Source organism: Falco punctatus (genome assembly GCF_963210335.1).
Source record: "Falco punctatus genome assembly, chromosome: 2".
NCBI classification, from domain to species: Eukaryota; Metazoa; Chordata; class Aves; order Falconiformes; family Falconidae; genus Falco; species Falco punctatus.
The window spans coordinates 80,095,828-80,119,573 of NC_137581.1; the positions used below are offsets into that span (position 1 = coordinate 80,095,828).

General features: G+C 40.6%; 2 protein-coding genes across 12 annotated transcripts in view; both read right to left on the reverse strand.

Annotated features, from left to right (window-relative positions):
* LOC308059412 (cystathionine beta-synthase-like) overlaps positions 1-4,541 on the reverse strand; it is a 35,485-nt gene extending 30,944 nt beyond the window's left edge. For all 4 annotated transcript variants that reach the window (XM_080376719.1, XM_080376713.1, XM_080376718.1 and 1 more), the window contains exons 1-2: positions 4,034-4,541; positions 813-960 (exon numbers count right to left, since the gene is read on the reverse strand). The gene's annotated coding sequence lies outside the window, so the exon portion shown is untranslated. The remainder of the gene's footprint in view (positions 1-812; positions 961-4,033) is intronic.
* A 328-nt stretch (positions 4,542-4,869) lies between these two features.
* Positions 4,870-23,645, reverse strand: U2AF1 (U2 small nuclear RNA auxiliary factor 1). Of its 8 annotated transcripts, none has more exons than XM_080376759.1 (11): positions 23,423-23,572; positions 20,917-21,004; positions 20,624-20,680; positions 18,659-18,689; positions 18,000-18,066; positions 13,704-13,753; positions 13,010-13,108; positions 11,713-11,846; positions 11,302-11,394; positions 8,692-8,844; positions 4,870-5,008 (listed from the first exon to the last, which is right to left on the reverse strand). In XM_080376759.1, exons 2-10 carry the CDS (start codon positions 20,961-20,963, stop codon positions 8,709-8,711), a joined length of 714 nt encoding a protein of 237 aa, XP_080232885.1. In that variant the 5' UTR covers positions 20,964-21,004; positions 23,423-23,572; the 3' UTR covers positions 4,870-5,008; positions 8,692-8,708. The 8 variants fall into 8 exon arrangements, with proteins under 8 accessions (XP_080232885.1, XP_080232886.1, XP_080232884.1 ...); XM_080376760.1 differs by lacking the exon at positions 4,870-5,008 and adding an exon at positions 22,082-22,615 and having other exon boundaries at positions 6,757-8,844; positions 23,423-23,552; XM_080376758.1 differs by lacking the exon at positions 4,870-5,008 and having other exon boundaries at positions 6,757-8,844; positions 23,423-23,571.
* Between the last annotated feature and the right edge of the window lie 101 nt (positions 23,646-23,746).

The following is a 23,746-nucleotide window of genomic DNA, read 5'->3' on the forward strand; positions in this document are numbered from 1 at the left end:
TAAAAATAAAATATAAGGAACAGGATGTTTTGATCAAGTCGTAAAAAATACAGGAGAGACTTTACAACTGGATGTGACTGGTCTGAAGCTGAATGACTAGTCTTAGTTCCAAAGCCAAGGGTCTCTCTAGTACAAAAATGGACCATGACTAGAATGTGGAGTGAAATTTATGAAAAAACACAGGAAAAACAAACCAAGAGAAGAGCCAGGTATTTTATATTTGCCTTAAATAAATAGACACTGAGGCAGCTGTTTCATTACATATGCTAAAAATCCATAAAAATTACAGGGGAAAATTCATGTTGATGACAAATTACATTGCTTTTTCCCTGCCCCTTTCTGGACCAATGTAGATATAAACCTACTTTGAATCCCACATTGATATTCTCATTTTCCTAAGGAAAGATTTACTAGAAAATCCTGCTGTTAAACATGACAATAATTTACTTTAAATCACAGCTTGCCTCACTAATTATGTCTGAAATATGCATATAAAATGAGGTTTGCACAAGTAACCATTAACCCCACTGGAAAAACATCAATTGGAAAAGCAGGTGGGATCAGATTCTAGCTTGCCTTTCGTGCAGCTAAATTACAGAATAGCATAAGAGGAATGCAGTGTGAAAATGGTGATGTTAATTACAGCTGGCTTTTGAAATGGGTATCAGAAAAACCGTAAGATACCAGGGCACACGTGAGGCCCAGCCGCAAAGCACAGTGAAACAAAAATACATGAATATTTGGAACAGGGTGCAAGGGTTTGAAAACTGCAGTCGTGCCCAGAGAGGATAGATAAGGAGGCATAACCATACCTTTTGTGCCTTCCAGAAGGGACTGAGGGAAGAGGCACTGAGTCAGCTGTTCTGTCTGAAGAAGTGCCAGCCTTGCAGCAACCACTGCAACTTCAGGCAGATGGGTGTCAAGATATGAAATCGGCAGCACAGATGGATTTGCCAGATCCTGTAAAATGTAAAACAGATACCTCTGAGGAGACTTGTACGACCAAGTAGCAGCACTAGGCGTGTTGGAAACTATCCAAACGTAATGTGTGAGGCTAATGAGAGGGATTGCACCACAGCTCTGCACTCGAAATTCAGCCTCCTTCACCATGGCAGCAGCCAGGTGAAGGTAAACTGGCAACACTTGCATGAAAATGGCAGTTTTGATGTAAAGAAAAACCCCTGCCTTAAAAGATATCCACAGCCACACCGACCCACACTGTGCCATTGGCATTAATTATTATTAAAATCGGTCATAGTGGCTGGGAATGAATACACAAACCTCTTCTCCACCCCACGATTAGATCCATTATGGCTGAGCCCAGTCAGTGGGACACTGGGGCACTTAGATTGATCTTCAACCCAGCCTTGTGAATAACTCCCATAAATCAGCACATCACTACCAATTGCATAAGTGGAGCCACTTTATCTATTTCCTGTGATCTGACAATGTTTAAGATTATTTTTCACCCAAGGAACAAGAGGAGTTGCAGTGAAGGTTGGTATACAATAAAAATTATTTGATCATTGTAGTGGCAATGTGACGCTGAGTGGAATATTAGCACAGAAATAAACAGCATGTTTAAGATCAGCAAGCAGAGAATGTTGTTTATTGTATCCGTGATGACTAGACATGCTGAACACTGAAAGGTCGAGGAGTGAGATCCCTTGGACAAGTGCAATCACTGATCAAAGGGAGGGAGAAAAAAAGTAAATGCTGTTGTAGGATCTCTGAAGCAGGAACATCAGGTGGAGGAGGCTTTTTGTGTGCAACTAATGAAGTTGCCCAAAGAACCAATGGTGCTTTGGTGGCAGCCAGAGCCCTTTTGGGAAGGGAGAGCACAAGGCTATGGCACAAACTCCCAAGGCAGAAAAAGCAGCCCAAGAAGAGCCACTCCATATTTTAATTGCATGGCAGAGACTGCAAACAATTTGGAGGACAGAATCATAGTTCAGAATGATCTTTGACAGACTGGAGAAATAAGGAAGTAAAATAGGAAGCTGGTCAATAAGGACATGCAAAATTTTACAGCCAGGCAGGCGCAGTTCACTGGTCGAGTAGCCACTACCTGGACAGCAGTTGTGTAGAGTGGAAGGTATGACTATAGTGCCGTGCAAACTCAGTGTGAGTCAACAAGGCCCTGCTGTTGTGAAAAAAGCAAACATCGTACAGGGTCATGCAAACAGGAATACAGCCTGCAGGACACATGGCACTCTTGGCACTGGTGCACTTTTTTGAGGTACCACATCCCATCTGGAATGCTGTATTTCAAAAAAGATGTGGCCCACGTGGGACACGGCCTGAGTAGTACAAGAAGGTGTAGAGAGAAACATGGCCCAGGAGTAAAGACTGAAAGAAGTGGAGTTTTTTGGAGAAGAGAAAACTGAAAAAAGGCAGAACTCTCTTCATTTAGCTGAAGGGCAGTGAAGAAGGGGATAAACCATTTTTCATGTTCCTTTAGAGAAGGAGAAAGTGGAAAAGGTCAAAGTTACAGCAATGAGGATTTAGGCTAAACATCTACACCACAATATTGCTCAGGCTGGAAGGGACCTTGGGACATCTGCAGCCCAGTCTCCTGCTCAAAGCAGCGTTCACCTAGAGGTCAGCCCAGGTTGCTCAGGCCTTGTCCAGTCAGGTCTCCAGGAAGGCCTCCCAGGAGACAGACTGTGCAGCTAGTCCAGTGCCTGACTATCCTCAAAGGGAAAATGTTTTCCCTAGACCCAGCTGGAACTTCACCTCTTTCAGTTTATGACCTGAGTAAAGATCCTGACTTTTCCTCTTGCTGACCTCCCTGTAGGCACAGGGAGGTGTCTATTAGATTCCCCCAAAGTCACCCCTCTCCCAGGCTAAGCAAGCCCTCCTCACCTGGCTTGTCCTCACAGGGCCACCACTCCAGCCCCTGACTGTCTTGGAGGCCCTCTGCCGCACCCTGAGCTCACTTCCAACTTCCCAATGTCTTTTCCATACTGGGGGCCCAGAACAATAGCCAGTATTGGATGTGATCTAATGGGTGCCAAGTAGAGGAGGATAATCACTTCCCTCAGTGTGTTCATTGTCCCTGCTCATCCCACCAAGGATGCAGTTGGCCCTCCTTGCTCCCAGGATACTTTGTGGCCTCATGTCCAACATGCTGCCCACCATGACTCCCAGGGCCTTACCTGCAGAGCTACTCCCCTACCTCGCAGTCCCCAGCCCATGCCCTGCCAAGGGTTGGTCCACCCAAGAAGCAGGACTTTGTCCTTGCTGAATTTCATGATGTTCCTTCTGGCCCATCTCTCCAGCTTGTCCAGGTCATTGTGGATGACTATCTCACCCTCTTGTGTGTCAGGTGCACCACCCCAGTTTAGCATCATCCACAAACTTGAGGAGGACACACTCGTTTTCTCCTCTAAGTCATTGATAAAAATATTAAAACAGGACAGATACCAGCACAGACCCATATGGTACTCCCAGCTGGTCTCCAGGAAGGGTATGAACCGTCTGCCCTCTTAAGCCCAGTGGTCACTGCCCTCTTAAGCCCAGTGATGCAGGCAGTTTTTCTTCCATCTGACAAGCCACCTATGCAGACTGTAATAACCCAGCTTGGATACCAGGGTGGAGTGAGAGACTGTCAGAAATCTTGCTTGAGTCATCTACTAGTACTACAAGGAGGATGTAATCTGCTGCTCCCTCTTCACTACAGATCTATTCCCTTTGCTGAAGATATTTTTTCCTGTAAGGTGTTACAGCTAACACCACACATGTTTAAGAATCACAGAATTCTCCCAAAGACCATAGGCTTGCCTCCTTGGAGGCAGATCAACAAGGGCAATTAAATGTCTCTGTTGTGGTCAACATGGTCACATGAAAGGATCAAAAATAATGAGTCAAACCCCTCTGAAATGACAAGACTAGCCCAGGCATTAATGAGACTATTACTTGGTCAGATTTTGGCCTCTCTTAGACTTTGGAATTTCCCTCGCCCATCCCCAGTCCCGCAATGCAACAATTAATGTTGCATGCAATCCCAAAATCAGTAAGGCAATCTGCTCACTTTCCACTTGTGCTTTAGCCAGAAATCAGTTCTTTGTGTCCTGCCTCAGAGTTCCTTTATCAAGTCTCTTCCTCCTACTGCTCCAGGACTTGCCTCCACAACACAAGAAGCAGTAGAGAGGAAGCATCCTTTGTGATCACTAGAGAGGAAAGAAATGATGGAAGATGCAGGACTGTTTTGATCCGTGAAGCTTTCTCTCATCTTTCCCTTGGCATGAGCAGTATTAGCTCTCAAGGGAAATGGGTGGGTAGAAAAGGGAGGAGCGGTTGCTCCCGCTGGCTCTTCCCAAAAGCTCTCAGCCCAGGAGGCAGACTGGTGCACAGGCAGCTCCCTCCCTCCCTCTGCCTGGCAGGAATCCCAGACAGCTCCAGAAAGATCTGAAACACGTCCAATGTTCAGCTGCATAGGTAGCAAGACTTGAAATCAAGCCAGGTTCTGGCAAAAGCACAGCAGGCCCAAGCCTGGTAGACTACAGGCTTCCCTGTGAAAAACAAAGAGGCAGGAAAACCATCTTGATCGCTGTCTGCTGCCTTTCTCCCAACTTTATCTTGCAGCTCGCTGAAACCAGAGCAGAAACTATTTCCCACCACCACCACCCTCCAGACCTAACCAACATGCAATTTTGGAAACCAAGAGCTGGAAGTGGCCTACAGCACACTGATTTCACAGTGCTCAGGAAAAAAAAGTGCTGTACATACCTTTGTCAAAAATGCATGGGTTTGTCCCAAATGGAACACCTGAATCGTATTAATTTTCTCTTCCTAGCGGGAACAACTTGTATAGCTCTGAATATTTTTAAGGTACTGGATCAAATGGGCAACCATACTCACGCAAGCTGCTACAGGGCTCCGGCTCACCCAAGAAGTTGCTGCCCCCTGCCTCACTTGCATCCCACCATTTCATCAGGAGTTACCGCCTTTCTGCTCTGCTGATGTATGAATGCAAGCAACTTGCCTTTGGTCCTGTCAAAACAATCTGTCAGAAAGCAAACACCAACACTGAAATTATGAAAAAGTAGTGAACCTGGTGGCTATCAGAGCACTGCTAAGCAGCAGGCATTTGCATCTCTAACAGATACACGCAAACTGGGAAGGGGAAGGGTGTGCTTATGTTGAAATGAAGCCACTAGCTACTGGAGCTGGTCTGTTGGCAGGTCTGGTTTCTTACATTCCATTATTCAACCCGATTCCACAAATCCAATTTACAGTTGAAACTTTAGATCAATTAAATTAACACTTTTTTTTGGCAGTAACCTCCAGCAGGAGAACAGGAGCCTTCTGAAGTGGTTCTGCCACTGCTGCTGACATACTACAGGGACTGTGGTATAGGCTCTTCTTGCTGAAGGTTATAATTTTGTAAGGAATAAAACATGAAATACATTAACAGGGGATTAGATGTTTGTGACTGATAAGCACATCGCTGACAAGAAAGGACTGTCCACAGAGTTCAGGAGACACGCTCCATTTTGCATTCATGTGGATTTAACAAAATGAGTATCGCAAAAAGTAAAATAATTTGGAGACATTTGTGAAAAAAGTTACATTGGCTGATTGGATGAATTCAGAAATACCTGTGCATAGTTTTAGAATGCATCATGGGGTGGTGGGTTTTTTTTAGTTGAAGACTTACTCCACCAGCTCTAAATATACAGAAGGCAAGGAATCACTCCCAAAATAGCTCAAGACAAGAGCTAAGAATTTGAAATTCGCAGTCTACATCCTCATTAGTCATTTAGAAAAACAGCATCCCATCTAAAGGAAAGGGATAATTTTTGTCAGATTCTTATAAAAAAAGGCTTTATTTTGAACAAGTTTTCTCCATTTGGTTTTACAGTCTCAACATACATCATATTAATGGACAAGCAGCATTTTCACAGAATAAGAGCCTAATACAAAGAAGAGGAAGCCACTTGGGATTAACAGTTTCAACCAAATTGACTCAGACTTCAGAAAATACTGTATGCTGTCACTTATTTGAGGTAAAGGAATTCCATAAATTAAGATCCACTGTTTAACAGAAGAGTCAACGATGAAATATTTGTGAGAAGTAGGTACCTTGGGGAGGAGGGGAAAAAAACTCAAACCTTACTCTTAAGACATCGTGAGCAACAGAAGGGGGAGGTAGGATTTTTCACGTGGTTTGTATCAGTCACCCAATACAGTTGACTACCATGTTTAAATGTTCAACCAAGTTTGTGCAGTTTAAATTTCAAATTTGATGAATTTTACTGCTAGTATACAGTCTTAAAAGGTGGACCTAACTGAAGATATGTCATGAGCTTAGTTTATATGCTGAATGCTGTCACTAAGTAATCATTACACAATCAGGCAACGATCAATGCACGAGTTTTTTCCTTCAATGATCCAGTAAAATCCATTACTTTCAGTGCCCATTATGACATATTCCAGTTACATGGTTAATTTTTGTGCAGCTGTGCAATCAGACCACAAGATGATGCATGTGGTGGAATTCAAGGGTGCTTTCTTAAGAAAAATTGCACTGGGGGGAGGGGGGAAATCAACATTCTGCTATGTGTTCACACAAAACTATACCTGCAGTTTAAGAGGGTTTAGATAAAACAGATGAAAGCTATTACAGGGACACATTTATACTAGTTTAAAACTGACTTGTTTATAGAACGTATCAGTTTGTGTCATTAATCTGTAAAAATGATCTTAAACCTTTTAAAACAGCATCCACATTGTACTAGATCCCTTTTTAAAAAAAAAAAAAAACGGGAAGACTAGCCTCACCTTTTTTGATCTAGAGCTTGAAATTAGCTCACTAACAATCCTAAATCTCACTGAAGAGGAAATGGAGCTGGATTAATACCCTGTAAACTGCAAGAACTAAATAATCAATGTTAAATTCCTAATGCCTAGCAGAAATACCACAGGTTTCAATTCAGCCATTTATTGCCACGCACTGCTCAATTTCTTCCAGTGAAAAAAAAGCATACTTTGATTTATGTACTTGCAACAAAACCTAAGCAGTGAAGCCACCTTCACATAGAGTGATGCATTTTTTCAAAAAGCTTACTGGCAAAGTTCCACAGTCTGGTTGGCTAAACCATCCAGTGCCATTGAATTGGTGCAAGAATTTAGTTGTAAGAAGCAAAGCAGACTCATTTAGAAAAGCTAATTTTTCAGTGCTGTTTGCCCACTCCAAGTTCCAGTGAGCAAAATGGTTTTACACTTATTTTGGAGGCAGAGAAGCTGGTTTGTTAATCTAGGTATGTAATGCTTCCATATTCTTTTCTATTTCTTTCTTTTTTTTTTTTTTTAATAATAGAGATTTAAATAATCACATTTATCATTTAGCAAGTTACCCAACTTGGAACTAAAAAAGCAATAGTGAATTCTCTCCCCCATTGGAAAGCTATATAGTATTATGTAGCTCACATACATGAAGTTGTATCTTGCAGAAATACAACCACTGACCAAAATTTCTTACAGCTACACTTTAAATAAAAGCAGACATGAATGAAGTTAAACTGCAAGTCAGCCATTGTACAGATTGCCTCTCAAGATGTTCTAGCAATGCTTCAATTAGAGCTTTAACTCCTTAAGGGATGCACAACCTACGATACATAGCTATCGTGCAATTAACTCAGACAAAAAAATATAGTTTATGAAGAAATTGCCATCTATCCATGAGCTTTTATCGCACAACAGACTATCAAAAAGCAAGTAAAGGTGGGAAAAAAATTATTTTCCACTAGCATCTGATTAGTTTCCTATGACCTTGAACACTAACAAAATGCTTTTCAATAAATGACAGCTAAGATAACATGGGGTAGAGGGTAGGAAATCAGTCTGTTAAGAAATTTGGTCCTTGTATTTAGGACCTTGCATTTCCTTCAATAGATCCTATGTATCATGTTGCACAGGGCATAAGGTTTCTTTAAAAAACTCACTTGCCTATTATGAATTGCAATAAAAATACTACTTTTTTTCCACACTGCAATAGGCAACTTTCTTTCCAGCCAAAGACAAGAAATTTAGTCAACAATCATAAAAAAAAAAAATTGAACTATCAACTCTGGCACAGCCAGGAGTAGCAATTCAACTACTCCAGAGTGCTTAGAAAAAAGGCTTTAGATTTTACACCAAGAAATTGGATTTATTGTAAATGCCACAGTCACATTGATAGACAGAGCACAGACTTCTGGTAACAAACAAACATACATTTTTGTAACTAAGCGTTTCTACTTGGTAAATAAATGCATTTTGCACAGCCTTCCTTTTAAATGTGCCTAAACTAACCTAAATAAGCAGACAGCATAGCAGAAAAGGGAAACTTATGTGAGTAACTGTTTCTTAAGCAGTATATTATTTTTACTATGTATATAATATTTTATATTATATACACACACATTTTCATCAACAGTTCAAATTATACCCGAATAAAAGAAAAAAACCAAAAACAAAACCAAAACTGGCGCTCCTCCAATACATTTACCACCTTTCCCTCAGGCATAGTTAATCCAGGTATTTGTCAAGGTAGAGGAATGACAGTTAAAAAGACTCCCCCCACAAGAAACAAGTTACACAAAGAATACTGTATCACTACAAATTTTTTATTCAGAAGCCCATCTTTAAAAAAAATCTCATTATGAACTTGTTTGGTCAAACTACAACACTTTCTAGCAGACATACAGTAAAAATGGCATGGCTCAGAATCGACCAGATCTTTCACGATCTCTTGACCGCCTCCTATCACGTTCACGTCCTCCTCCTCCTCCACCACCTCCACGACCACGATCTCTGGATCTAGATCGACGTTCACGGGACCTCGACCTGGATCTATGCCTTCAAAGAAAGTTTGAACATTTTATTGTTTCATTACACTCCGCAATTTACTTGTAGTACCACACAGTGGAACTCTTAAGCACATAAGTAATGAGGGAGAAGAAAGACAACGTGGCATTAGAAGGATTGGCAGATTGGTACTCAGGCTGCAAAACCAGGTATTTACAAACTGAACAAACTTGGTACTGGGGAGTCAACACATGCTGTTAAAAGGCTCCACTATTCACTGCCAGTCACCCATTACAACGGATGTGCGAAACTCAAGGAAAGGCATGTAGAGGAACCAAATGCAATGTTACACAGCTGTTAAAGAAGCAAGAGAAGGGGACACCTGCTTTTGCAATTATGACTAGCTCTTAACAACACACAGCAAAATCCTACAGCTGTTTGTAAGTCCACTCCTATTAAATCAACTGCATTAATTCGTAATTGCAACTCAGTTATCTTTCTTCTCTATTTTTTTTCCTATCTCTCCCCCCTTCCAGGAGCCATCAGCATTTGTAAATAATCTTCCCTGCCACTGAGGTCAATGACTTAAATTCGGGAAGAAAGCTAAAACCACCGAGAACATACTGCTAACACAGCTACTATGCATTTACTGCTTATACAGCACTTGCCAAGGAAAAGAGTGGTTTGAACATTTTTAAGCATTTTAGAAAAGTCAATTCTATAAAACAGGTAAACAGTACAGTTTTAAATAGGTGTAGAAATTACAAGAGAGCTAAAAAGCTCATGGAAACAAATGCCACAATTTTTGCAGAATACTGTTCCACGGCAAGATGTCTTGGGGTTGGAGTGTGTGTGGCAACAAATTTTACTGTAACAAGAGACACATACGTAACTCTTGCATACCACTGAGCTGTCCAGAATTACTAGATTAACCTATTGCTCAAAAATTCTGGTTTACCCTCCTTTTTTCTACTCAAAAGACTACGATGTATTTCATTCTGTGTAGAAATACTTTCAGCTCAGTCTGGTTTATACAATCTACTTTTAAAACCCCACTGACATGAGAACTGAATATTATTTTTTTTTATACCAAGCCCTACTGCTAACCTGTGACAGCTTTAGCTGCACGAAGAGTTTAAACAGGGCCAATAAACACAGAATGGATGGAGGATTCAGCTATTTTATTTGTGTTACCACAGACTGAAATTGGACTATGAGTAAAACAATCATAGTCCAAAGCCAAACACACAAGTCTGATCTTTCTTGCAGTAAAAGGTAGTAACTTTTAATTAGCGTTAATAAGTCAGATATCCAGATTCAGATTCATAAAAATGATGAAAAGGCTAATACAAGAGCATACTTTGTCTTTTTCATAAATCATTCAGACATCTTAAAAGCTTACATTTAAGTTTAAATTAATATTAATTGGGATATTTTAGGAAAGTATTTAGGCACAAATACATGTGCCTAAGCAACACAATCTGTATTTTCCCAAGTTCAGTTCATCCTCACAAATTCTAAGACACTGCCAATTAGAGACATTTGTAGGAAAAACACGTTCATAATCTCAGGCTCCTTCTGTGATGGGAAGAAACCTACAAAATTATGCTCTATATAAAAGAAAGCTCAAAAATGTTATATGCCTAGCCTGAATAGCAAGGTCCTAAAAGCAAGCAGATTGAATCCAGCTCAAAGTGGCCCATCCACAAGAGAGGTATCACAGTAACAACAATATAAGCCCTTCTACAAGGTACCTTAATAAATGTAAAATAAATACATAATAAAATGTATTTATCACAATCTTTTTTTGCCATTAAGCAAAATTACTATTCCTTTGCCCTAGTAAGAATTCCTATCAAGGGTCACATTGTGAGGCTAGTGTTAATAAAAAGTGAGCTCAATACAGTGACTGCCTGTTACTAAGGAATGAATACAGGCTAGAAAAATCAGCTATTAACTGTTAAAAACAAGTAAGGTTGGGTCTTGAATATAATCTACAGATACGCTTGATTGTGCATAATATGCTGGAAGTGGCCAATCTGATCCTGCCAAAATGCCGAATAGCCAAGTACCCTGCTTCTAAGAGAGGCCATAAGCAAATACATTTAGAAGAGAATAAAACAGAGAAGAGGCGTAAAGCAGTACTTCTCCCACATAATGGCCACCTGTAACAGTTTGCAGCTTGGAGATTTGAACCACAGGTAGGTCCTATGCACTTAGTAACTCAGTGAATATTCTTCTTGAACCCTGCCTTCTCTTAAAGCCACATCAACTTTCAGCATACACAGCGCTGCACAGCAAGAATCACTGTAACTTTTTTTTAAACAAAGACCTATTCCTTTGTTCTAAACTGGCCACCTCCTAGCTTTACTTGATGCCTTTTCATTGGTGTGTCAGAACTGCATTAGAAAAAACAAGAGAGGACTTTGGTTTAAAGATTTGCCTTCAGAATTTTCACCAATTAATCCTCAATTTTCCTGTTTCAATTTTACTTAAAAGCAAACTTACTTTTTACGACGACGTCCATACAACTCACGCCTTAACTCTCGAGAAATGGGCTTCAAATGCATAAAGTTGCAGAAACCTCCTCGTGTACACTCTCTGCAACAGAATTAAAGACGCACAGTTAAAATTCTGAGCTCTACACTCTGTCCTAAGCCCTAGTGAACCTCTAGCCATCTAAAAGTTAATCACCTCTAACATTAAAACCAGTATACTGGTACTGACTCATTTCTAGATCAAAATCCTAAATAGATGGCAGAAGTAGAGAGGGTCACTGCAGGCCCTCCATATTAACATTACCTGAAGTGGTTTTCTTCTCACACTAAGCTACACATAAAAGCCACACCTAAGCAACCACACGGTCTGTGCAAACATGTCAAAGATACTGTCATAGGCAAAAAGGAAGCCACTTTTTACCCCATTTCATATTGACGGCAACAGGCCTCTCTGAAGTCAGTCACAGGTGAAAGCTCAGCATGAATGGGCTGTCCATTAAACCAGCGATTGTTCAGGTCAATCACAGCCTTTTCCGCATCTTCTTCACGGCGAAACTAAAAGCAAAATTAACATTTTCTCATGTTACAGAGAAGCAACAGAAGGAGATTGAAGATTCCCATCAAATCAGTTGTGTGGCATATAATCAAGCTAGAAGCTACTTCAGAGTTCCTAGGACAGTCTATCAAAGCAAGGAAAAAAGTGCCAGCTTTTCATTAATCAAGACTCTGAGCTAATCAAAACATTGCTATTTTCTCTTCAGAGAAAGACCTATTTGGTCTTCCAGGTTAGAAAGTTAGTCAATAGAAGACACTGTGTTTTCTTAGTACAGCTGTAAAAGAATGCTTAAGAGTACTTTCTAGAACACTAATGCTCCAGATTAATGGATTTTTTCAAAAATTTGAAAGAAATCTGCAGGAGAACTGAAGCTCTCACTCATTTAGATTAGAATTCACAAAAACCTGATCCTGTTTTATGATGAATGTAAAACTTAAATTTGAAATTCCTTTTCACAGCCAACAACTTGAAAATTTTTAAAAACAACTTTTATCTCTGATTATGACATTACAGTTGAGAATTTTAGTGTAAAAAATATACTTTCCAGTTAAGGGAATGTAGAGGAAAAATATTCATATGCTCTCACATCACAACACTGTGTACACGCAACAAAATTTCTGCAGGTGACAACTCTGTACTCGTTATTCAAGAGATACCAATGACTTAAGAGCTAAACCTAAGTGTTCCAGTTTGTACCTTACACCATCCAGCTAATGCTAGAAGTAACTTGGTTACAAGATGTTCTGTTTAGCTGTGAAGTTAGAAAATAAATGCACCTAATGAAAATAAACACACCTGTTGCAAATAAACCTCTACTCATAACAATGTGTTTAAAAGGAATTGTGATGGGAAGGCAGATCCCAAATTAATCCTGGTAAACAAAAGAGTCCAGGAGTGCTGACTGTTTATAAGACTGTACAAACCCGAAGTGCTAATCTTTTAAAAAACGACACAGATTTTGACTATCAAGAAAGCTTATATTCTCTTAAAATTTCTTTCAGACTCCATTCACATTCACATAATACTTTGTATTATGAAGTTTGATAGAAGTTTATATCCTGAAGAGCTACTCTTGCAAAAAATCTACAAGCATAGTAGCTTTTGAAGTTACAAATCAACAAACACCATCCCTACTGTTTATACAAACAGGTGTCTATCCTACCTTTACATATACATTTCCAACTAGATGATCTCCAAGGTTATCACAAACGTTCATCTCCTCAACTTCACCGTATTTTTCTTCCATTTCTGTGAAGACCTCCTAAGCACAAAGCAACCAAATAAAAGTTTGCAGCACGTTAGTTATAAGTACAAGTACTGCATTTAGCTGTAAGCACAAAAGAAGGCTTTCCTTAAAAAAAGGAAAACAAAAACCCTTTTACAGTTTTGATTTTAAGATTAGTACTTGCTTGGCCTGTACTGTGTCCATCTGCAAGGACAGCACTAACAGGATACCATAAAAAGCTATGGGAAACATACAGTATTATAGAATACATAGAATACATAAGATGCACTGAAAACACTACAAGTAAGCCTTGATGCTATAGTTTCACTTAATTTGCTTCTATACAAGTAATAAAGTGTATTTTAAATTTACAGAAATGAAGATAATTATGGAATCAAAATGCTACATCACTTAGGTTGTTGATTTAAGTCTATTATAAACAGTAAAGTTAAAGCTGAACTAACCACAGGTTATACCAGAAAATATTTAGCACTGAAAGTTTTTAGTTTTATATGAACACCTGAGGAAAAAAGCGCTTTTCTCTGAATCCATCTAATTGTGCTATATACTGAATCCACTTAACTCATTTGAGCTGACAAATCCATGAACACTTTAATGCATTTTTACATACCTCAAAGAATTCATCATAATGTTCCTGCATCTCAACATCGCTCACAGCACCTGTAAAAAAAATAATCAAGAGTCATGTCGATTAGAGCCTACAAATAAGGAAGAAAAGATTTTGATCATACTAAAAAATAATCTAGAGAGGCCACCTGGAGCGTAAAAGACACCATATAGCATGGAGCTAACTAATAGGAATATTAAAAATAAGTATGTGTGAAGAGCTTTGAATCCCCAAAGTATATGTCAAAACGTTATATTGACACGATCAAATCAAAGCAAGTTTTAATCAGAGCCAAACTTGTATGAGACAAATTTAAAGGAAGGGGGAAGGAATTACTTTGAAATATCACTTAAATTTAATGTACAGTCCCACCCTACATCTACTAAAACTTTTACCTAAACAGAAGGCAAGTGCTTTGTTACATTTTCATTATTTTAAAGCATGATTACAATTTAGTGTTCCTCTTCCTACAGGCAGAATTTAATTTTTACAGGTCCACCTCTCCAGCATATACACTAAAATTTGAAAGTTCACAATGTAGCATAGCTCAGAACTATTCTTTTTTAAAAATTTTCTTGAAATAGTTATTAAAATGACAGTTTTCTCAGTGCCCTCAAAGAAGGGTACCATAATGCTTTGCAATAGAGAGCAAATTTCTAGCTTAATTTTGAGTATCACTTCATTTTTTATGTAGTCCTGCAGAACGCTTTTAGTGCAAGACAAGCCAGCCTTATTTTCAGGTTGGATCATTTTCATGCTCCAAGTTGGACTCTACAAATGAGCGCTGCTTGCCTGCTGCTATAAAAAACAACGTTAAGTTTGGTTGATTTTTCAAAGCATTGAGAATATAAAAAAGAATTTCATTTATTTCTTCCAGTCTACAGCATTTTTAAACTACATTAAGCTGTATACATTAAAGCCTAATGCATCAGCTCTTTAGCAGTTAGAGTGGTTTATTAAGATCAAATGGAAGAGTTTTAAAATAAACCCTGCATTTTACGCTGGAAAAATATTCTAGCCTTCAAATTACAAACACTACTGTTTTAGTTCACAGAATGTGAAAGACCAGAAACTGAGCCAACAAAGCTGAGTTTATTCACTTCAGGCTGCTATGAAAAAAGACACTCTTTGGGCTCAGCCATTTTTGGCTAGTATTACCATTTGGATGAACTTTTAAGTTTTTCTTCAAAGGCTCTATACACTTTCTGGAACTATCATTACTTTTCTTCCACCCAGCTCACCTCCTGAAGAAGGCTAAGGGGCTTACATATATTATAACTTACATTATAATATTATAAATATAATATAATTTATATTATAGTTAGGCTAACAATGCTTCTGCATTTGAAACATGTTTGCTTTTAAGAACTTTCTTCCCCATGGTTATATAGCAAATTAAGGAATATCAAACATTAAACCGGTATTTCTAGACAGTTTAATACTTAACTGTATTCCCACAGTTCTGCCAACACCACTGATAACAGCTTACTACCTAAGGATATTTTTTTTTTTTTTAAAAGATAAGACAGGGGCTCAGTGAGCCACACTGGAATAACTACTTTTTACCAGATGGACAAGTGCTAAAAACTTATAAGGAGTTCCATTGTCAAATCAGATCACAAGTAACAGTTAATGACTACTTGATTGTCCTTCTAAAGTGGGAAACATACATATGCATACACTTTACAAGCATTCATATTTCAGGGCTACTGGTATCTGAACCTTGAGAAGCCCATTTACTAATTAAAATACTCAAGAAAACTAGTGCTGTTCAAAACTAAGGTTAATCCTCTACGACGGCAATAGAAAGGAAGACAGTTAAGCAACAACAACAAAAGCATTAAATAGCTACCCAAGTTACCCATTTAAAATACATGCAGTACTTAAGTAGGGACAAGTATCAAAAAACCAGGGAGCCAGGAGTTTCAGCAAACCTACTGATAACAGAGCTCCAGCTCTACCACAGCAGGTACAGTTAGGCTCTGTTAAATAGCTACCCACTTGTCAAGACAAACTAGAGTTGGATACCAGCATTTAGAACACTACAGAATCTGTTCCACTCTTGCAGCTGTACAATCTAAACAGCTCCACAGACCAAACTGCTGTAACTCTGTGCAAATTAGTTACCAGCGCATTGAGAATTTAGGGACAGAGCAGAAATACCCAACAGCAAATTTTTTTGGTTTACTGAAACAGTGTTAACTACTAAGCATCTGCAACAAGAAAGCCTACAAACCAATAGATCCATTTAAGCATCCAGACAAACTTACACAGCTCATTATGTATCTAGCTTGATTGTGTGACAAAACTCTCAAGTTACTTAATTGGGCCATTATTACTTTTAGAAGCAAAAAAGACAATGTTGACTTTTAAGTTAGTGGCTGATTTCACAAAGCATGTCTAATCAAATGCTGGTAACTAATCTGAACTAGTCTATAATCCAACAGTCAAAAAAAAGGAACAGCCAGACAAAGCTTTATTACCACACAGTCAATATCCACTTCAACAAGAAATATTAGTGAGAAAATAACACCGATCCTTTTTGGTTCTAGAACTTTTTTTTTTTTAAATTGTATTCTAATATTGATGATTCAATCATATTGATATATCAGTAATCGCCGATCATCAATCCTGGTCATTTAACTTCTGCCAGTCTCACAGTAGGTGTGTTTTCTTATGCCCATTCCTACCTCATGAGGAGTCATTAAATTAGTTCATGACCATACCCAAATGCCTTCCCCCTCTCAAAGTACTTTTAAAAATGTGTTTTCCTACGTAAGTATGCAACTTGCTTTTGGAATTTGAATTTTCAAAGCATGGAAAGAATTTTAGGCATGCATCTGTCCAAAAAAGGACAGCTGCCAGAACGGAAAAGTTTGTCAGTGTATTCTTCCAATGTACACTCTAAATGGAAGCTGCATTAACCTAGGACAAATTTCTGCATGCAAAATGAAAAGTTTCCAATTCAAGTTCTCTTAAAATTTACAGAGCAGGAGATTTGTTCTGGATGAAGTCAATGTGTCATTATCCTGCTCTTTTAGACAGCGGACCCTAACTGATAGCACAAAACATACAGAAAAGCATTCCTAGGATGCAGGCAACTGGCAGGGAGAAAGGCAGAGGGAAGACAGCAGTGCAACCAAGACTGCTTTACAGGGGAAGTACAATTTCAACTCTTTTTGATTTGATAGATGGTATTCAGATTCCCCTCATAGTTTTGGGAGTAGGGAGGAAGGTGAGTGGGACAAAAAAAGGGATTTCTTTTTGTTTGCGGTTGGGTTTTTTTTGTGTGTGTGTTTGTTTTGGACACATTTAATGAAACGTGGTCAGTTTGATCTGTTAAACTAAAATGGTAGACCAGCTTAAGTCGACACTGAGCTCTGACAATCAAGCCCAGGGAACCAGTGAAGGAACTTGTATGAACTTACAGCGCAAACCGTCAGCAGACTGGGAAGAGTTTTGAGGGTTACGGTAAATGTTCAAGAGGGCAATGGTCTGAAATACAAAACGCAACAACTTTATATTATGGAAAATAATTTTAACAAGAAACCGGTTTCCTTTAGGGTCGCTTTAGCCGAGTCTGTGCTGAAAGAGAGGTGGTTATTCTCTCCCAAGAAGGAGAACTTAGCTGGTGACCTTTCTGAATCAACCTAACACTGTAAAGTAATAGAGATCTCATGATACTGCATTATTGTATTTTTATTTATTTTACTCACCAATATTACTACAGAGGGGTTTCACATGATTTCAGGCAGATGTGTTAACAGATGGCATCCAAACACAGTATGCAAATTACAAGCATAATAATTTGTTTGAATTTGGTTTTACCAAATGTTTTTTTAGTAGCAAAATCCCAGGAAAGGAAGTAATACAATAATTACAGCATGACATGAAATCTCCATTTTCCTAAAAAAGTTAAGATGAAAGAAAACCCAGTTTTGGGAAACTTACCGTGTTATCACATATATACCTATTCTTATTGTTATTTTTTTGTTAAATCAAGAATTTGAGAAATGTCTGCAGTTTAACCCTTTAAGAATGCAGTGTTACTGAGCAATCAAGTTCCACTTTGCACTGCCAAAGAGAACCTGCATCAAGTCCAATTTATGCAGTCAATTTGCATTCTGAATTGCACACATTTGACAAGTTCTTGATCTATGCGCAAGAAGAGTTCCGTCACTTGTCCTGTTTGCAACAGCTTTATGTCAGCAGCTCAGAAGCCAACATTATTTTCTCATAATTAGGAGTGGGCTCTTTAACACCATTCTTTAAAAAAATTTCTCCAACTGTGGGACTTACAGTGTGAGCCGTCAGCCGTCTGTGCACTGTTTTGGGGGTTACGATAGATGTTTTGAATCAAGATGGTCTGCGGGGAAAAAAAATAAAAAGGGGAATTCTACTGGCTGCTGTGCATATAATAGACAATTGCAAAGAGACAACTTGTTTGCAAACAGCTAAAAGTAATATCTTATTTTTAAGACTTTCTTTTGTATTTGCAGAGTATCTTCCAAAATTGCATCCAGACCATCATATTATGAAAACAGTTTTAATTAACCACCAAGAAAGAGCTGCATTTGTCTCAACAGCTATCCTCAAAATGGGAGTTGTCAGGCACGGTAACCTAAAGCATCAAACTACATGATATTATGGAGATGCCTAGCTTTCAAGACCAGATTCATTATTTAAGTCTAGGGAGGTGGGGTGGGGGGGGAAAAAGTTATGTGCACAGCATATAATACATAATGTCACAGAGTCTAAAATGTTACACCAGACAGTAAGGTTTAGGCAAGAGCTATGTCTCATTTTGTGCATCAGGAATTTCTTGGTGGAATTTCTGTTTAAATAATATAATAGCATCATAGGTTCACATGTTTCCGATCCTTCAAATAAGGACAATATCCTTTTAGCCCTTCTGCTTTTTACTTGAAGAATTAGCCCAGGCAGACTTGAAACCTTACATTTGTACCGTTCTTCTTAAAATCAAGTTGTCTGAAAAAACAAACCATGTTTAAGTTAGTAAACTAATATTACAAAAAAATTCCAAACGTCCATATCACTGTAAGCAGCTCAAAAATTGAAATCTGATTACTTAAAATACAAGCTCAATGTTAGTATGAATCGCAATCCCCAAATAATTTTAGCTTACACATTATTATTAGTCACAGTAAGAATTCAGAGTTTAAAGAAGTCACAGGATCAGCAATGTCATACCTACATATGCTGCCCACTTAACGTGTAAAAAAAAAAGCCAACTGTAACATCACATTTAAAAATCACACATTTGTTTTATAATGGATATGGTCATACCAACCAAGGCTTTGTGCTTCCGTGGCCCAGGTTTAAAATAACTATGTTTTAGCCTACAATTGGAGAGAGCCAGAAACATGCATATAGTTACAGTGTTTCTGCTGATTTGCGGTAATTTGATCACCCTGGATTGCACGACCTTTCCTAACACAGCTCTTCCATAAAGTAGCTGTACCAGCAATAGCACACAAGATAAAAATATTGTGCTAGTTACTTCCCATTAGGATGATATCTGCTCTATTTTCTATCACAGCTGATTATCAATCTGCATACAAATAGTTTTCTGTAGCAAACCCTACACATCTGCCAGGCATGTCAGAGAAGTTACAATGCAGCACGTCTACCAGGTGCAATGCTACAGCAGCCCCAGACACAACCAGATGAATCTGATATGCCCTGCTGACCTGCTTCAGCAGGCTTTGCTAATCACGGTTTCTAATGCAAAGCTACAGGCTGCACTGACAGAGGAAGCCATTGCTGCACACCAAGTTTTTTTGTAAAACAAAGCAAACAAAAAAGTAGAGGTTTATTGTTTTGGTGGGTTTTTTTCTTTTTTTTTTCTTTTTTATTTTTTTAAAAGACAGCTACTGTGAAGTTGTTCAATTTAGAAATATTTTCTAGTAGCCAACGACCTAAATTCAGGTCTCTAGGTAAGCAAGTACATTTCAGCATGCTCTCCATGTAGGTCAGTAACACGGCAGTAGTTTTGAAGATGAACGATATTATTTTTGAGATACAATATTTACATTAAAAATTATTATATTCCCAGAGGCAGAAAACTTTTTATAGATGAAGTACCAGGAGTGGTTCCTATTGCTCAGTAACCTAGACAGTCCTCCCTAGAGCTCCCCCTGCCCACTCACACACTTGCAAAGTTTAACTTCACAAGAACCATCACTGAACTCCAGTCACGTGGCTAGTACTTCCCTCCCTAATTCTCCCCAAATCAACACCAGCCCACCATACTCATCAATTCTGCTCCAAGTCAGCTAAAATGAACCTGCAGAGGACTCCACCGCTACGTGAACTTTACCTTTGTGAGTAAAAGTGCTGATAATGCAAGAACTTTCATGGGCAGTACTTATCATATACAGTACTCCCAAAGAGATCTGTTTACCTGTATACCTTGACAATCAGCAGTGATAGAAAGAGGCAAAGCGTACAGTTTTCCAGGACTTTAATTTCTAAAACCTATAAAGGTTATAATAATAATTAACCTATCACCCACTGGATCTTTTCTTTTTTTCTCTCCTCTCTTTCTGGCAGACATACACACATCATGTCTCTAACAATATTCACATAGCCAAAGATTAAATATCTGTCAAGTCATCTGACATATATATACACCCTCAGCAACCAGGCAAGTTGTTTTCAAGAAAGTCTTTCACATTCAAAGGAAGTACACAAGTTACTCTTGAAACTTAAGAGCCTGGGTCAGAGAGCAAATGTAATGACAGAGGAGTCACTTGTATTTATTAATTAGTTTTCTTCTATTATATGCATGAAAGACTTAAGTTCACACCTTTGAGACAGGTGGAACATGCTGCCATTGTCTGTGATTAAAAAAAAACTGGGATCGTTTAAGTGCCTAAACACCACTGAGAAGGCACACTCACCTGAAAGTTAGCACTGGTTGGTCTCTACTACAGGCAAGCTTACAACAGCATCGCTTCCTGCAGCCATTAAGGGTGACAGGAGATAATTAGAAATGCTGGGAGAAGTAAATGGAATACCCCCAAAAAGAAAAAAACCCATATAAACTGGGGCCAAAAGTGAACTAGTTAATCTGGAGCTCGGTAATTATTCACTTGTATCTGAGAATCTATTGTAATTATTCACTTGTATCTGAGAATTTTAAAGAAGCTAAAATATACTTCTACAAGAATGCGAAAACAAAAGGAAAACAAACCTGGCTAAATGTTGGTTTGTTGTGCAACCGAGAACATCTGTCTCCATGACGACAAGCTCCAATTTTGAAATAAAATGAACAGTTGACTCTGCAAGTAAAAAAACCCAAGCAGTTACATATTGGCAGAGAAAACATTAATATGCAATTCCTATAAAACATATACCCTAAATGCCTTTATCTTGATGTGGAAAAGTAACATAGGGGAAAAAATCAAAACAGTATTATAACAAACCTGTTTACATTCATTCCTCTTTACCCCTAATTTACAGTAAGTAACCTAATCACTTTCACCCACCACTCACACCCAAAGTGCATTCATGACACCACCACGGACAGAAGCGATCACTACCGTTTTACCCTTCTGGTTCTCCATTCATTCTAGCCTTTTTATGAGTTTCACTGATCATGGGAAATAGCGTGAGAAACAGCCTGAAAAGCTACACCATGAGCTATATGGTTGTATCTTAGTTCATGCAACTACCTAGTTTAGGCAACATAACCTGGCTTTAAAGCTGACACAATTGCACCTACCTAATGTTTATTAACCACCTGTTTAAAGTTATACTGTAAGGATAACTCAGACTGCTGCCAACACAGTACTTTTAAAAATTCAGGTAAGATAAAAACCACGTTACAGAAAGAATACACATAAGCAAATCAAATTCATTTATTTAAGCCATTTCCATGAATGTAATTAATAATTTAAAAAGAAGCATTTATTTTTTCCTTTAAACCACAAGCTTTTCTTAAATTATCATCTCATGACACCTTTGAAACTGTGCTGGTTTAAAAACGCCAGTAAGATTCTCACATAGAAGTGTAATTCACATGGAACGATGAAATAAAACCATAAGGAGTTTAGTTACCTTGACTGGGAAAACAATGCAAATTCTGAAGGGCAACAAAACTATTATGGGCTATATACGGGTAAGTGAAATGTAAGAATTCTCCTGGAAGAAAGATTATTATTCCCATGCTCATAGTTAACAACAATTCTTTCCATAATCCTTTGTAATCAACGTCAACTCATAGAAGGGAGAAATATTAAAGTACTAAAGCACATCCGATCACTAGCAAAAAACCCCACATTCTGATGTAAAACTGTTACATGCTTACTCTTCATCATGTTTTTGGAAATATATACTTAGCATTACAATATACTTACTGTATTTTTTGAACTTTGCCCTGAAACAAAAAAAATACCTAACTAAAATTTCCAATAGCGCCTCCAACTTCACACTTTCTGGAGAGTTCTGCTTGCTTTTTCAATAGAAAATAAGGCCAGTACAAAAAATTCACGCCTGCTCTATTGGCATATACTAGTACTATTAAATTGCAATGCATCACATCAGGAAGGACGCTACAGTAACAGAGCTCAAGAGAGGCTGCCGATATTGCTTTTCTGACAGATGAGCGAATTGGAACTGGCACGTAGCGCTACAAAGTAGAAGGAAAACAGAAGCCTCACGGCCAGGGGATGACAAGAGTAATTTAGTCCAGCAGCACATCGATGCCCCCTTTCATTTTTACGAGTGGAAAAACACGCTGGTTTGGTCAGGCCGACGGTGACCAAATTTTCGTTAGGAGGGCTTTGTAAGTACGCTTCCAACAACCAAACTAGAGGCGTTCCCGACGCGTGGAAGGCTGCAGGCAGAAGCCTGAGGATCAGGATGCAGCAGTCGGGCAAATCCTCCGCACCCTGGGGAGGGGGGAGAAATAACCAGTCGCTGTCCTTGCAGCAGAGCGGAAGCGCCGGGGCTGCTGCGAGGCGCAGGGACGCGAACAAAAGGGGAAGCAGAGGCCCTCCATGGCAGGCGGCGGCGGGAAGCTCGGCACCCGGCGGCCCGGCCGCTCCCGGCCGCCGCCAGAACGGCGCTGCCGCCGGGGGGAGGGCGGACGGGGACGGCCACGCGCCACGAGGCGCCGGCACACCCGCGGGGCGGGGGGAGTCCCCGAGGAGCGCAGTCCCGGCCCGGGGCGGGGGGGGGGGGGGGGCGGGGGAGGGGAAGCGCATGGGCGGGGCCGGCTGCGCGGGCACGCGCAGGCCCCACGCGGCGAGAGGCGCGCGCGCCCCCTCCCTGTCCCTGGCGGCGCGCGCACGCGCGCTCCAGCGAAGGGGGGGAGGGGAACAGGGCCGCTGCCGCGGGCCTGGGGGAGGCGGGGTGGGGGTGGGGGTGAGGGAGCGCGCCCGCCTCGCTTCCTCTTCCCTCCGCGGCCGCGCGCCGCCACGTTCCAGCGCGCGGCGGGGGAGGGGATCTCCCGGGCGCGCGCTCCGGCCCCGGGGGTGCCGCAGGCCCCTAAGGCGTGAGTGGAAGAAACGGGCCGGGTCCCCTCGCGGGGGAGGGAGGAAGGGCTGACCGCCACGGCCGGGACAGGCCACCCGGGCGGGCGCCGCGCGTCCCCGCGCCCCGCGGAACCCGCTACCGGCCTCCGGCCTCCCTCGAGCTCCCCCCCCAGGGCGCCGAGGTCGCGGGAGCGGCGCGGGAAGGGGGGATGGGCCACTCACTTGTCTTTCTCTGTTCCGAAGATGGAGGCCAGATACTCCGCCATCTCCCACCGCCCGCCCGCCCGCCGGACAGCCCGGCGCCGATCGCGGACGTCACAGCCGCCGCGCCGGAAACACTTCTACCGAGCCCAGCGGGCGGGGGTGGGGGGCACGGCCCTGTGCGCCTGCGCGCGGCGCCGCCGGCCCCTCATTGGGGGAGCGGCGTGGGCCTCTGCCCCTCGCCCCCTCCGGCAGGGCGGGCCGGGCGCGCGGGGCCCGCTAGCGCCACGCGGTGCCGCTGCTGCTGCGCATGCGCGGGGCCCGCCGCAGTGGCGGCGGGGCGGG